Source organism: Lolium perenne, chromosome 3 (assembly GCF_019359855.2).
Source record: "Lolium perenne isolate Kyuss_39 chromosome 3, Kyuss_2.0, whole genome shotgun sequence".
NCBI lineage: Eukaryota > Viridiplantae > Streptophyta > Magnoliopsida > Poales > Poaceae > Lolium > Lolium perenne.
This window is the reverse complement of record NC_067246.2, coordinates 46739708-46756384: the sequence shown is the minus strand read 5'-3', so window position 1 is coordinate 46756384 and position 16677 is coordinate 46739708. Positions and strand designations below refer to the sequence as shown.

The 16677-nt window shown below is 46.2% G+C and overlaps 1 protein-coding gene across 1 annotated transcript; it reads left to right on the top strand.

Annotated features, from left to right (window-relative positions):
- Window positions 1–520: 520 nt before the first annotated feature.
- LOC127341375 (F-box/FBD/LRR-repeat protein At1g13570-like) lies at window positions 521–6851 on the top strand. The gene is made up of 4 exons (XM_051367213.2): window positions 521–1523; window positions 2048–2197; window positions 5327–5606; window positions 6557–6851. The coding sequence occupies exons 1-4, from the start codon at window positions 678–680 to the stop codon at window positions 6574–6576; spliced, it is 1296 nt and encodes a 431-aa protein (XP_051223173.1). The 5' UTR covers window positions 521–677; the 3' UTR covers window positions 6577–6851.
- Window positions 6852–16677: the final 9826 nt, after the last annotated feature.

The following is a 16677-nucleotide window of genomic DNA, read 5'->3' as shown; positions in this document are numbered from 1 at the left end:
CCATAGTAGGTTTTTTTCATGGGGGCGTTGTTGTACAAAGGGTTCGAGGGGAAAGGGTGAAACATATAGTTAGATTTTAATCCACTGCAGGAAGATAGAGGTTTGGCTCCTTCTGTTGCTGCCTTTGATTTAAAAAGAATCCATGGAGATTTGGAGGAGAGAGACAGAGAGAACTAGAGGTATGTACGAGGAAGAAATCTGTAGAACCGGAGGAGGAAGAAGGTTGGAGTAGGTTTTGTGTTCCGGATCTGGGGGTTGGCGGACTGGTTTTGTTGGTTCAAGCGCTAGAGACAGCGCGTGCGATTCCCGTATAATGTTCTGATAGGAGTATTTCCTTTTTTGGATGAGGGTTAAAGTAGACGGGGATACTTTTCTTGTTTGGGGTGAGGGCTAGGTCGAACTAATCAGCCCCCGGAGGCTGCCTAGTCGCGTCCTAAAAATAATATAAAAAGGCATGTAAAAAAAATATAAAAAAGGAGAAAAAAAACTCACCCAATTTGGCCCGAGAAATTCCCCGCCCACCATCTTGTTTTCCCTTTCCCGCGATTTCCCCTTGGTCCAACCCGAGACCACTTCATTCGCGCGCCAAATTTCCAAACCACCGCCGAAGCAGCGTTCCCCATCCAAACCCTAGAACCGCGCCGCCGCGCGATTCGGTGGCGCGATTCACCGGAGAAATGCCGCTACAGGGCTCTACCAAGAGGCGCCGGGGCCGGGCGACTGAGGCCGCTGCGGCGGACGCGGACGCCCTGTTCTCCCTCCCCCCGGAGGTCCTCGACGACATCCTGAACCGCGTCGGCATCCGGGACGCCGTCCGCACGTCGCTGCTCTCCCGCGTCTGGCGATGCCGGTGGGAGGAGCTCTCGTCCCTCGACCTCAGCTTTCGCCGGCACGAAGATGGCGAGGGCACGCCGGAGGGGCTGGGGGCCGTCGATGGCGTCCTCCTCCGCTGCCCCGGCCGCGTCCAGCGCTTCTGCGCGGACCTTGACAATACCTACGCCGGCCGCATCCACGACTGGCTCCGCGTCCTCTCGCGGCGGGGTGTTGAGATCCTCGACCTCAGCTTCGGCGACGGCTTCCCCGCCCCCGCCCTCCCCTCTTCCGTCTTCTCCTGTGGCCGGCTCAGCTCGCTCAGACTCTGCGGCTGCTCCATCCCGCCCCTACCCCCAGGCTTCGTGGCCTTCCCGGAGCTAAGGAGACTAATTCTCATGAACGTACGGTTACATGACTACGGGGAGTACCAACTTGAGGAGATCATTGGTACATCCCCGTTGCTCCATTATCTAGGTCTTACTGATGTTCTCATCGGTGGCGCGCGTGCCAAGAAATGGGTGATCCGAGCCCCCAATCTCAGGCACTTAACGATTTGTTCGGAAATCAATGATGGCTGGATCCTTAAGGAGTTGACATCCCTGCGTTCCGCCTTGGTCCGTGTGTCCGACTTTCTTGTTGACCACCATTTCGCCAAGTTTCTTTCAGGGCTTGCTCAAGTCACGGAGCTTATGGTGATCAACGATATACGGGTAATTTTGTTTTATCTTTCTCTAGTTTGGCTGGATCAATTTAAATGTAACTAAAATGTATTGCATTGGAAATAACGAGTTTTTTTTCATTCCAAAAAGTAAGGCCATTGCGGCTCTGCTGCTTCTAGCAGGCAACAATTTTAGAGTACAGATAGAGTAGAAATAAAGTTGTCTACTTAAAAAACATAATGGCCTAAGCATGATCTGTAGGCTACATGTTCCTGGATGCTGTAAAAAACCTGCGCACATTGCATCGTTACATGGACATGGCTAATATTCACTGGATATATATTATTTATTTCTATCACTGTTTTAGGTTGTATCCTGACTTCATAAATAGGGTTATTATATTCCTTTTTCCTCCCCGTTTGCTACATATATTGATTTTGTGTGGTTTATAGTGTGCTGATCCTTTGGACATCTATGATTCTCTTGTATTTATATAGAAACAGGTTTCCTCCTTGATTCTAGAGATGAATCCAGTGCAAGTCCTGATAGTATCCTCTTTTCCTTCAAATTTTCAGTCAAGTGCCATGATGCCGGAGAAACTTCTATGCACCTTTCACAACTTAAAGATCTTGAAGTTATTTACGCATTTGTGCAAACAATCCTTTATTATGTTAACCTTATGCTTACTAAAGAGCGCTCCAAATCTTGAAGAACTCAAAATACAGGTAATTATAAATGTTCACGTACATATTTTATTATTTACATCGTTTGAAGGTCATTCTGCTGCTTCCTGTTAATTGCCCTTTTTTACTTGTATACTTGAAGATCTTTTTTTTTTTTCGCGAAAACGCAAAAGCCTTGCGTTTCGATGCATTGATAGAAAAGAAGGTTATATGTACAAGCCCGAAAAACGGACGAACACCACGCCGTACAACTCGACCCAAGAAAAGGAAACCTAGTCTAGGGGAGTAGAAGGCGCACACCCCGGGCTCCCGCGTCCGCCCAAAGCCGCGCTTCCGTCACGATGTCGTTGAATAGGGTCGTCACCGAAGGCCGCACGTTGTCGAAGACCACCGCGTTTCGATGCTTCCATATCCACCATGCCGTAAGCATGATAACCGACGACGTGCCTTTGCGTAGCTGGCGAGGGGCGGTCCGCACCGCCAGGGACCACCACTCCGCGAAGTCGCCCTCAGCCATGGGAGGGCTTGAAGTGGATCGGATCCAGGACAGCACCTCAAACCAAACCATCCTGGAGAACGAGCAGCCTGTGAGAAGATGGCGCATGGTCTCCATGGACTGGTCGCAGAGCGGGCAGTTGGGGATATGCGGTAACCCCCGTCTGGCCAGTCGCTCCCCCGTCCAACACCTGTCAAGACAGGCCAGCCACAAGAAGAATTTCACCCTTGGCGGCGCCCAGGATTTCCAGTTCAACTTCCAGAAGCCTGCAACTATCGCCCCTTGGAAGAGGGCATCATAGCAAGAACTGGATGAGTACTGGCCATCCGTCGTCCAACGCCAAACCATCCTGTCCGGGTCCGCCGAGAGTTGGGTGTCCCTGAGCCGGATCCACAGCTGCACGTACTGCCATAGAGCCAGAGCGCTCGGTGCCCCTACTATGTCAGCGATCCAAGTGCGGTCCATCAGGGCTTGGCGGACCGTACGCGCCTTTCTCCGGCGCTTTGGTACCAGCGCATATACCTCAGGCGCCACCTCCTTCATGGCTTTGCCGTCCAGCCATCTGTCTTCCCAGAAGAGGGCGGATTCCCCGTTCCCGATCACCATGGTGGTGGAGACCGCGAAGGCATCCAATTCCGTCTTCGAGAAGTTCATGTCCAGCCCGCGCCAAGGTCGCAGGGGGTCGGTATGCATCCTCCATATCCACCTCACCCTTAGGCTGGTAGCAGTGCGAGCTAGGTCCGGAATCCCGAGGCCCCCAAGCCTCAGGGGTCGGCAGACACGTGCCCAATTGACATGGCAGTGCCCGCCATTGGCATCAGCTCTGCCGGCCCAGAGGAAGCCCCGCAGGATTTTGTTGACCTGCTTCAGAGTGGTTTTGTTGACCCCCAACACCAACAGTTGGTGTAGCGGGATCGCGGCGAGCACCGAGCGGATAAGCGTCAGACGCCCCGCCCTTGGCATCATAGCCGCCTTCCAAGTGGGAAGTTTGTCGGCAATCCGGTCTGCCAGAGGCTGGAAAGAGGCAGCCGTCAACCTCCTGATAGACAGTGGTATGCCAAGGTACTTCACCGGGAAAGGCGCTAGTTGACAACCCATGCGCTCAGCAGCGCCAGCAGCCTCCTCATCCGAGCACCCGATTGGGGATACCGAACATTTGGCGAAGTTGGTATGCAGCCCTGAGGCCATCCCAAAGAGCTCCAGGATACCACGGACAGCTCGCAGCTCCGTCTCATCTGGGTGGCAGAAGATCACCACGTCGTCCGCATAGAAGGAGACCGAAGTCATCAAGTCTCGTCTTGCAAGACGCTTTAGGACACCCAGCTCGATAGCCTTCGCCAAGAGCTTGTTGAGCGAGTTCATCACCAGAACAAACAGTGATGGCGACAGGGGGTCTCCCTGTCTCAGACCCCTCCGATGCCAGATGGGGGGGCCTGGCTCGCCATTGAGCAACACCCTAGTACTCGCCGTGGATAGCAGGATGGACACCAACTCGCAAAACCTAGGGCCGAACCCTAGTTTGCGCAGGATCTCCAGAAGGAAGCCCCACGAAACAGAGTCGAAGGCGCGAGCGATATCCAACTTGAGCATCACTCTCGGCTGCTTTTCCCTATGTAGGAATCTAGCAGTCTGCTGGACCAACATAAAGTTGTCATGGATGCACCGTCTGCGAATGAACGCGCACTGGTTGCGATCCACCAAAGAATCCATCCGGGGGGCCATGCGGGTAGCCAACGTCTTCGCCACCAGCTTGGCGAAGATGTGGATAAGGCTGATCGGCCGGTAGTCACCCAAAGCAGCCGCATCAGGGCGCTTAGGCAGCAGGGTTAGAAGGGCCTGGTTAAGACCCTGGAACCCGCGCCCACACATCGTGTACATCTTGTCAAAGGCAGCCATGAAATCACCCTTGACCACGCTCCAGCATTTCTGCAGGAACTCAGCCGTGAAGCCGTCCGGTCCTGGCGCCTTGCCTGTCGGCAGTCGCCGAACCACCTCCCAAACCTCGTCCTCGGTGAATGCTACCTCGAGCTCGGATAGATCCTCCGAGTGGGTGCCCAGGAAATCCAGGTCCAGCGAGTGCAACCTGTCGACCGAGGTGCCCAGCAGGCCCTCAAAGTGCGAGAAAGCCGCTTCAGCCATGGCCGCATGGTCAGAGATGACCGCGCCTTCAACCTGCAGGCTATGGATCACATTTTTCTGGCGCCTGTACGCCGCATGCTGGTGGAAGAAGGCCGTGTTGGCATCCCCCTCCTTGAGCCAGGCAATCTTGGCCCGTTGCCGAGCCATAGTGCGCTCGAGGGAGGCCAGACCCAGGTAAGCATGTTTGAGGTGGGCCCTGAGTCGACGTTCATCCGGAGACAAGCGTCGTGATTCCATGGCAACATCCAGCCTCAACACCACCTCCCGCGCTATCATCAGCTGCAGTTTGACACACCCTACCTTCTTGTCGCTCCAGCTCTGCAGGCAGCGTGCTGTGCGTTTAAGCTTGGCGGTAAGCCGCCGAAAGGGATCGGGGTCCCCTTCGATAACCTCCCAGGCGTTCCGCACAGCCTCGTCGAACCCATCGAGCTTCAACCAAAAGCGCTCAAACTGGAAGCGCCTACGCCCCGTGCACTTGGTGGTGCAGTCAAGAAGGAGTGGGCAGTGGTCAGCCACCACCGAGGAGATACTTGAAGATCTTTGGTCCCGAGGAGATGGAATTTGAGGCAAACGGAGAGTTTCTGAATGCATTATGGACTGATGGCATGTGTGCCAACCTTAAGGTTGTGGAGATGATCGGTATTAATTGGCGCCGAAATGAAATGTCTCTTATAGAGCTCATTCTCACTAAAGTAAGGCTGCTTCATACATTATGGATTAGTCAGGGTGATAAACTTGTGATGTCTAATGAGGATGCTCTATATGAATTACTAAGATACAGAAGAGCTTCACCTGAAGCTCAGGTCCTATTTAAAGGTAGAGATAACTTAATTTCACACAGTAAATTCCATCTTATGTATTCTTAGTCCCTTCGAAAATATTGACTAAATGCATGCAACTTTTCATTTTTATAATTACCCTTTGTTGGTGCATTTCACATTAAATTTCTATATAGTTTTTGTTATATTTTCAGTTATGCAGTCATACTTTGCTGAAGTTGTTGATGGCTTTGTTAAGTTCCAGATGACCAAACCTGCTATATACTTAGACATCCATGGTCCGGCCCCATAGATCATCTATTATCCAAAGTAATCAAAATTGAATAGTTGAACATTCCATTTGCATTCCACTTTTATTCACTTCTTTACCTATTAGGTTTGATGAAATATTAGAGGGGATTGGATTACCCTGGGTTCAAGAATGATTGGGGACAAAAATATGGCACACCAAATGGGAAGGTTTTATTTTTGGGTCTACATATGTTTATATCATCTGCACTTTTGGTATTTAATTATATAAAAAATTGGCGCTGGTGCTAGTTCCCCTTTTGGTTAGTCTGGTCAGTGCCTCAGCAGGGATACAATGTCATAATTTTTCATGCACGCGTCTACATAGCATTATTCTAAAAAAACAAGTGCAGAATTTCTGCTGCATATCGTTAATAGGGATAAGATAACACAAACACCAACTAGAAATCAGCAGGACACCTCAACAACTAAAAGTGGAAACTGAAAAACTATACTAACACTGCAAGCAACTTAACCATCGGATGCTTAATTGTTCTTTTTACCAAAGTTTACACAGTTGACTTGAATACATGGTCTTTCATGTCATCTGATATTTTTTGACCACCCATGCATCTGCTGAACTTTACACTAATTTCTGCTGAATGTTGATCTGTCCAATGCATGCAACAGTGCAATATATTTTGAGATTTTCTGTGTATTGTGTTGAATTGCATAACGGGTGTTTTTGCTGTCACACAGGTTACGCTACAGGTTATTAGGTCAGAGACGGGCTTTGGGGCATTGTGGAAGACGTGTGGACTATGGAGCGAGTTCTCTTTTATGGACGATTCTACCTTTTGATGCAGTATTTTGGATTAGAAATGCAGCACACAGAATGGCTTCTGAACAAACTGCCTTTTGTGATTAAAAGGCTCTTGTTAGTACTATTACTGTTGTGAGACATGTGTCATGACCCTCTTGACCTCTGCTGCATGGGGTGTTTCATGACCCTGACTTGCCAACTTTGTTGTTTGTCTTGGTATGGTATTCACTAATTTTTTTGTTGCGTGAAAGAGCATTGCCTAAATTGAATGTGAAAACTGCCAGTAACCACCTCTCCCCTAAAAAATAGAAAGAACACCTATGTTTTACAGATGCTCTCGTTTTCTGAGCCGTTCATACTGCGCTGTGATCTGTGCTCTGTGTCCTTTTCTGGAGTGGTACGGTTCGCCCGAAATCTTCGTAAAGCGAGCGGAAAGTATGCGGCGCGTTTTATACGGTGGTCCCAGGTAAACGACGTTAGCGATGGTCTCTGCTTTTGTTTACAGCTCGTGTGGTCGGTGTCAGGCTGAATCGGGACAGAACGAGATAGCTCAGAGAAAGGGCGGCAAGCCGATAGCGGAAAAGGAGATCCTAGACCGGCGAGCGGCAGAGACGGAATGGCGAAAGGCATGGAGTTCTTGCTGGATCCAGTGGTCATGTATTGGATCTGTATTAGGCATATCTTGATTTTAGTTTTAGGCTACTGCGGAGTACGGCTGGGGAGTGCGGGCAAGAAATTAAATTTGCAGGGCTCTGGTGCAGAGGAGCCACGATTCCAATGGTAGAGGCGGCCGGGATATCCAGTACCTGTTATATTTACTCTGTGCAGTGCAGAGGAGCAGTGTAGTGGAGCAATTTCCGGAGGCCATCGCCGCCGGCATAGGCGAGGCACTCATTCCTCCGCGGCTTGAATAGGCCAGGTGGTGATTTGGAGAAAATAGATGGGCGTAGCAAGCGTCTCCGGACGGAAAACGTCGGTGTGGTAGATTGTGAGCTGAGGGCATTGAACTGAATCACGTCAATCAACTCTTGTACAGTACAAGATGTCGACCTGCAAAACTGGTATGAACAAAGCTAATGGTACAAGAAAGTTTCCACCGTCATGGACTATTAGTCTGAGAAATAGCAGCCCGCATTGATTAGGTCTGTTCAAATGGGCCCGGTCACTGTTAAAAAATGGAGATACGGAGAGAATACACAGCTGAAGACTCTGACAGATGCTAAGGGACGTTGAACCTCATTGGTTCATAGATCGGGAGCATCTGAACCCGAGATCAGATGAGCATTTCCGGGTAAGATGTCAGGTATAGACCTAAGAATCATATGAAAAATATGGCCTCTATGTTTAATCAGTGGTCCACTTGTTCATATTTCCAGGCTCCACAAAATCAATGACATATATTCCATGCTAACGCAAACTGAACACTGAACTGCAAAATGCGAAAAGGAAATTACACTTGAATACAACTTTAGGCACATATTGTAGTGGCACTAGAAATGTCCAATGGCACAGACTACATACACATGAACAACATTCTTTCAAAACTGTACAGTTCAGTCCATTTACTTAAGAAATCAGTGAATCCACTCATGTGAACAATTTGATGCTGGTGTCAAACCCATTCTTCAGTGAATGCCAGAGCTCATGGATTAATATCGAAGGTAAACAAATATATAATCATCCTGCACCCTGAATGGGCTTTTGCATCTGATAAGTTCACAGACATGGCATTCCATATAACAACATGATTAAAGCAAGATCAAAGCATAAGGTAACTTAGGGCATGGCCAACGCGTAGCTCTAACATGCTGCTCAATAGACCACGTAGGATCGGATTGTCAGAGTAGTCACTCCGCAGCTTGTCAATGTCGCTTCATTAGGAGGCGGGATCTCTAGGATAAAATGCATGGTCGTGGGAGATAGACAGATACAGAGGAGTGACGCCCTCCTTTCTTTTTACTGCAGAACGCCAGAGCTAGCTGTAGCTTGCGTTGGAGAAGGAAAACTAATCATGATGCTTCAGACCCCTTTTTTATCCGAGGAAGCATGTTCCGTATGCCACCGCTGTCCATGCCCTTAGTTGCATCCATTACATGATGATTCCATCAGTTGCTATGGTGCAAGGCGACATTCTTTATGGGCACCTTCTACTTGGCAAAAAAATGAGTGGCTGGAGCCCTCCACCAAATGAGTGGCTGGAGCCCTCCACCAAACGGTTTCCTCTATTTACATCAGTAAAGAACATCACGAAGTGGATCCCTTGCTGCCTGTAGTCATGAAAGATCCACCACACCCACACTCCTTCGGATTTAGGGTTTATGAACACAAACTTGATCTACAACAGAAGCCACCACTATAACCAAACAAGATATACCAATGGAGGTGGGACAATTAGAACATTCTACCCAGAAATCGTCGACGCAATTCATCTTATTGCCAATCACGTGCATCAGAGCCTTGGGGTCGATTAGTTTTCACTCCTTTCTCTTTAACAAGCTCGACAAACCTCCCTGTTTCTTCTGTAAGTATAAGGAGATCCCTCCTTAGAGCATCTCCAGCAGCAACACTATAATCCGGCGCTGTGTATTTTGTTTGCATGTCCTCCGTCCTCTGCCGGATGCTCTAGTTTAGAGCGCGGGCAAGTGAGCGAAAAAAGCCCCCCACACCAGGCGCTGCAAACCGGGGCATGCTCGACCAGCGCAAACCAAAATCACACAATTGCATACATTGAACAAGATCAAACAGACCCTAAAAATATTAACAACAAATTGTCTAGTTAATTTATTACAACAAGTTTTTCATCAACAATACAACAAACCGTTCACCAACAAATACAACATATTGTTTCACAACAACGCAACAAACATACAAATGAAGTAGGGCACTATTGTTTTCCAAACCATTTCCACCACTCCTCGATGAGATCTTTTTGAAGCTCATCATGTGTTTCATTGGACCGAATCGAATGATACAAGGCAAGGAACCGTGCCACCTTATGTTGTGTCCTACTCACTTCCATGGGCACTCCCATCAAGTCATAGTGGGTGTGATCTACATGTTTCCCACATTCATTATCTATAATCATGTTATGCATGATGAAACAAGCATTTATGATGTACCAAAGGCACTCTTGGTCCTAAAATCTAGCCGGTCATCTAACAATAGAAAATTAGGCTTGCAAAATCCCAAATGCTCCCTCCATATCTTTCCTAACCAATGCTTGTGCATTGTGAAAGTTGGTTTATTTCTTACCTCTGGGTCGGTGAATCTGACGAGGACATCTCTATGATAGATACAACCAATACTCCTGCAACCACATCTCAGGAATGGATCTAGCATGGACGCCAAGCATTGGATTAGGAACGTGCATGGAGATGGCAGCAGACCTGTAAGGATTGATGAATTATCAAGTTACTCCATCATAAAATTCGTCCAAAGAGTTATTTTTGGTGCTACGTCACCTTATTTAATGGGCCAGGCCCATGTATTTTTGGATTAGGTATTATAGGGGATTTTAAGAGGCCATATAAGTGAAGGAATGCCCATTTAGGGGTGTTTTTGGCCAACCCTAGCTGGTTGGACGAATATCCCTTCACTTCCCCCATATATATCCCTCTGTAGCCGTCATTAGAACTTGGATTTTGATTAGATTAAAAGTTAGCCAATTGCTGCAACTACGTGTACTTCTTTTGAGGCCAACGCCCAAAACAAGACCGACTATTTAGAATCCCACCCTTATCAATCAAGCTTTCATCTCTATCTGAAATATTCTGATTGCATCTTTAGTTCTTACTTGTTCTCGATTTTAGGTAGGAATTAAGACCATTGATGGTCAGGCTGATCGTGCTCCCGCAAGATCAGTAACTCCCGGAGATTGTCCTAGCGATTGCATTGGCGCACGAGCTTTGCACGTGTAGTCGGATCGTCAAGCACGAACTCCACCAACAAATCGAATTATCCCCATCTCATCGAAAGATCGAACACCTTTGCCCTATCAAGTGGTATCAGATTTCAGGTTGCTCGGTGAGATTTACAGTTTTCCTAGTGTAGATTTGCTTTTACCTATAACCCAGAAAAAGCCCCACAAAAAATATATTAGGTTTAGATCATCCGTCCCATAGCCCCTGCCAAGCCATTGCATGGTCTTTTCAGTTTTTGCTTTTTGAGTCTTTGTCTGCAATCGTTGTGTCGCGTGCTGGTCTTAGCGTCTAGAGTCGTTAGAGTTTCGAGTTCTGGTCATAGTAGTCGCGTCGCCGCCGCACCATCTCCGCTTGCAGTCATCGCCATATCACCGCCACCATATACTTCCGCCACATCTGCCATCAACTCTTTGTTGAGCCCCTTTGGTTCCCATCATCGTAGGGTCTTTCTTGATCTTCGTTTCTGAGTTTTTTCGGGTTTTAGATCCGTTTTCTTGGCCAATTCCGCGTTTTCCGTCGCAATCCTGATAGCAGTCTAGCTGCAAAAATAAAATCGAAAAAAATAATTCTGGGCGCCCGACCATAGAGACCTCTATGGTCTAGCGCCAAGGTAGATTCTGCAAAAAAAAAAAATTCTGGGCGCCCGACCATAGAGACCTCTATGGTCTAGCGCCAAAGCAGATTCCGCAAAAAAAAAATTCTGCAAAAAAAAAAAAAGTTGGCGCCCAACCATAGAGACCTCTAGGGTCAGGCGCTAGGGTTGAGTCCAAAAAAAAAAAAAACTGGGCGCCTTACCTTAGGTGTCTCTATCCTTCCAGCGCCAGTTTCGCTACCTCTTGCATGTTGTGTCGCGTCGTGACCTCGTTGGTGATTTAGGCTCGCGTCTCTAATACGATCTAGCCTAGGACCAGCACAGTACCGTCGTTGAGCGTTTACTCAATTTGCATCGCTGATTTGATTATTGTGCCACCATATCATTATACTTTGCCTTCCCAGAGCTCCACAGATTTCTCCACGTGCACTGTGTCGACACCTGGTAATCGCTTTGGCAATCTTTGGAGACGCTGATCCTTGTTGTTTGCCATATCACCTTCTTCCTGTTTGGTAAGAACTTGTAAGAGCTTTGTATTTTGCTTGACGAATTGCGCGTGATACCACCATATTTGCGTAGCTTCTAGGCATATACACTTGTGCTTTTTGGGTACTAACCATGACAGGAATTGAGGACCAAGCCATTGCCCCGAGTACCATGACGACTACGGAGATGCATGTGCGACCATTTACAAGAGATCATGATCAGGTTATTTCTTTACCTGTTTATGAGGGTAGATATAATACGGATGCTTATTTTGATTGGGAGTTTGAAGTCGACAATATTTTTGGATGCCATGATTTTACTGAACATGAGAAAGTAAGAATTGCCGCCCAAACTTTTATTGATCTTGCTTCCATTTGGTGGGATTGGAATTATAAACAAAATGTCGATAATCAACCTACTACTTGGGTAGATTTAAAATCTGTCTTGCGACGTAGATTTGTGCCTCTTTCTCATCAACGTGAAATGCTCCGCAAACTTGAACGATTAGAACAAGGTAGTAATATTGTGCATGTTTACTATCAGGAATTTAAATTTTACATGTACCGTTGTGATATAAAGGAATTTGAGGAAAGTACTAGAAACATGTTTTTCAATGGCTTGAACCATGATATTAAGGTTATGTTTAAGTATATTCCTCATTCTACTATTGGTATATATGTTCGAGCTTGTGCTTTTGAGAAACACATACAGGAGAAAACGTTGGACCATTCCAACTCCTTCAAGTCATGCACACTAGCACCGGTTGTTTCATCCAACGTTCCACGCATGAATATTGTTGTGCGAGTTGCCCAGCCACAGACTTGTGACACGTCGCTGCGAATATCTTCTAAGTTAGATTTACAAGGTAAAAATAAAGGTACTGATTTTATCCCTCCACATGAGATTGATGAATGCAATGTTGATATTACTATACCATGTGTTGAGTTCGCTGATGATTTGGCCACAACACCTATATTAGAGGATCATACTACTGAGTTTCACTAAGTTGCAACTACCATGTGATCATACCACTGAGATTGATGTTGTTGTGAGCGCAATTAGTCTTGTTTTCAATTCTTCCTTGACTATGTGTGCGTCCACTGAAATTGTTAATGCTGAAATGGATTCTTCTAGTGATTTAAATACACCCACTGAATTGCATGCTACAATACCAAATGTTTTGGATGTTTCTTTTGCGGACATTCATGCATCTATCAATTCGAGTGCCCCAAATGAGTTACATGCTAAGAGAGATTTTGGGTTGGGTGTACCAACTGATCACTTTAATATGTATTGGAATATGAGTGCACCCACGGAAAATATCATTGATATGACTAGCAATCTTTTGGTTGACTCTAGTTATGATAGACCTACAGATTTGTGTGTACCATGCGTTGTTTTTCGTTCCTCTATGGATATGAGTGTACCAATGGAGAATTTTGTTTCCAATGATGACCATGTGTTAGGAACTTGTGTAAATGATATACCAACTATGATGAGTACACCTACTGTACAAGTTAATTCTTCCATATCTATGGGTGTACAAACTGAAATTCTTGCTCATGACAATGCACCTTGTGATTTGAAAGTTGACTCTAGTATGGATCATATAAAACTGGTTATGAATAATGAAGTGTTGGCTCAGATTTCTCATGCTAATTCTTTGTTTTCTGTTGTGATGGATCCACCTATATCTTTGTCACATGCTAGACATAAAATTGATGAACTTCCTTGTTTAAAGAGTGTCTACGCCCCCGATGTTACATTTAATTTGGTTGGGGAGTATGTCAGCAACAATGTTTTTATGGTACATAGGATTTGCATCATGTGTGATAATTCTTATGTTCCAACAAAACTGAATTTGTATATATATGCTTTCTCATTTTGATATGACCTCCAATGTTGGTATTCATTAGATGCCAAATAACTTGCTGCAAAATTGTTTAATTCAACATGACGTGGCTAGTAAATTTGAGACCTTACATTTTGGTTTACCAACTTTGGGATGGTTTAATGATGAGCATTATAATTTGAAAGGAGTCAATATGTGCTTCACTTATATTTGCAAATTGAGTTGTGATACATGTGTAATAGGGTCTAATGATCTTCTAAGCTACTACAATACTAGTATATGTACAAACTTCAATGGGCAACATGAGAGAGCTGTTAAAACGGATGACATATACATATACCATGCATATACCTTGTCTCTTTTGTTAGCATGTTTACAGAATAAACATCGTCGATGACGGCTTTTCTTTCAAGAAAGGGAGGATGATGAGGACATCCCAACCTCTGATTTGAAGGCATATCTTGGTGAAAAAGATGAGACTACGTCGAGGACGACTTCAATTCAAGTAGGGGAGGATGATGAGGACATCTCTATGATAGATACAACCAATACTCCTGCAACCACATCTCAGGAATGGATCTAGCATGGACGCCAAGCATTGGATTAGGAACGTGCATGGAGATGGCAGCAGACCTGTAAGGATTCAGGATGGCGTTGCAAGCGAGGATTTCAGAGCATTGAAGCCACCATAGTGAAGCAACGATGCTTGGATGAATTATACAAGTTACTCCATCATAAAATTCGTCCAAAGAGTTATTTTTGGTGCCGCGTCACCTTATTTAATGGGCCAGGCCCATGTATTTTCGGATTAGGTATTATAGGGGATTTTAAGAGGCCATATAAGTGGAGGAAGGCCCATTTAGGGATGTTTTTGGCCAACCCTAGCTGGTTGGACGAAAATCCCTTCACTTCCCCCATATATATCCCTCTGTAGTCATCATTAGAGCTTGGATTTTGATTAGATTAAAAGTTAGCCAATTGCTGCAACTACGTGTACTTCTTTTGAGGCCAACACCCAGAACAAGACCGACTATTCAGAATCCCACCCTTATCAATCAAGCTTTCATCTCTATCTGAAATATTCTGATTGCATCTTTAGTTCTTACTTGTTCTCGATTTCAGGTAGGAATTAAGATCCTTGATGGTCAGGCTGATCGTGCTCCCGCAAGATCAGTAACTCCCGGAGATTGTCCTAGCGATTGCATTGGCGCACGAGCTTTGCACGTGTAGTCGAATCGTCAAGCACGAACTCCACCAACAAATCGAATTATCCCCATCTCATCGAAAGATCGGACACCTTTGCCCTATCAGAATCGGCTTCACAAATGTTTGCCACCTTGGGTATATGCTGTCGGCAAGATAGTACCCATAGTTGTACTTGTGGCTATTTGCTTCAAACTCCACTTGTGGACCTTCACGCAATGCAATCCTTGTCGTAAGTGGAGACCTTTGAAGAACATTAATGTCATCACAAGACCCTGGCATACCAAAGAATGATGCCAAATCCAAGTCTCGTGGTCGGCCACCGGCCATTTCGACGAACACCTTGTGTGCGCCAAGTTGCCTCTCGGCTTGAGGATGACATCGGTGCCGTTGAGCTTCAGCGCAGTGCCACAGTAGCACCGCGCTAGTAAATCGAGCGCCATGTGGCTTCCAATCGCCGGAAATACCGAGCGCTCATAGCGGAGGCCGGGACGGGGTGCGGGTGCGAGATTTACCGCGGTGACGGCGAGGGGTTGGCGCCGAGGGGGAGAATCTGCGCGGTGGCGACGCTGAAAAAGGTGGGAGAGAGATTTGGGAAGAAGAGGGCGCGGGCACACGGGGAAAATTTCGGGGGGTTGATTTGTCGCGTGCGAGCTATAGTGGGAGCACCAAATATTCAGGGCCAGATAGTGCAAAACGGCCAGTCGCGCTAAAATTTTGCAGCGTGGAGGAGCACGCGCACGCACTGGTGTGGCACATTGGCAGTTAATATAGTGCAACGCTATAATAGCACCACTTCTAGAGATGCTCTTAGCATGGGCAGCTCGTTCTGGTTGGCGGACCCAAACTGCCCGAAAATCGTGGGCCAAACCTGGCTTGACCATGCCACCGAGCCTAGGCCTGATTTTCTGGCTCGGCGTCTGGGCCTGCGTTTTTTGCAAATTAGTGAAGAGGCCCGGCCCAAGTCCTATCAGACTTTCCCTCTGCCAGACCAGGCATGGGCCTGATTTTTTGGCCCAACTGTTAGATTTTCTAAGTCGGGCTTTGTTCAGCCTGGCTAGGCCCAAGAAATGCCAAGGTATACTTACAACGGCTGACATTTCTTTTTGTATGATGCATCTTATTTTTAAAAACTAAAAAGTACCATCCAATAACTTGTAGGAAGCATGGTAGGACCAGAGGTGGGAGGGGAATTGAGATTATCAAGACATACAAGGTGATGTACACTTGCAAGTGTAAATAATAGATGAAGCACAAAGAAGTAATAAAAATGTACAGTGCAGCGTGTGGTATGTATTATGACATCATGATCCAATGGCCAGGAGCTCTGTTTGTTTCTATTTTAAGGTTTATGCAAGAAAGAAAAGTTAAGTAAAGCCCTGCTAATATGTAATTTCAAATTAAAATCTAGAATGTGTTACCAGGTTTTAGGGGGGATGAAGTGATTTTCTAAGGATGACGAGGAGATGCTATGCGATTTTTTCCATGCCGTCTTGGCAGCAACAAGCTTAATTAGGCATGTGCCTTCATGGCCCGCAACAATGCATTGTGCGATGAATAGAAGATGAACTTGATGAGCAACCCAAACCAACAAACAAAAAAATGAATAGAGATTATATAGGGAGGGAAAAAGGTAGTCAATGGGGAATGTGAGTAGGGTGGGGTGGGAAAACAAATGGTTTAAAATGGTCTAAAAGTCAAAGTATTTTGAAATGTTCAACGGTCTTCTTATTGGTTGGATTTATGTCTCGATCGAGTAACATGTATACGATGAAGGTGGATTCTTATTGGTTCTTTTTTCTTGGTGAAGAAATAAATTGACGAACTTTGTAATAAATTTTCCAGGATTACGTGTAAATAAATTTATACTAGATCCAAGGATAAAGTTCTAGTAAGCTAGTCTTGTATAGCGACTAGCTAGCAACATGGATATAATTGTCTGTAAGGTAGATCAATCCGACATGAACTTCAGGACAGGGCACTTGGCAAGAATGTCTTCTGATC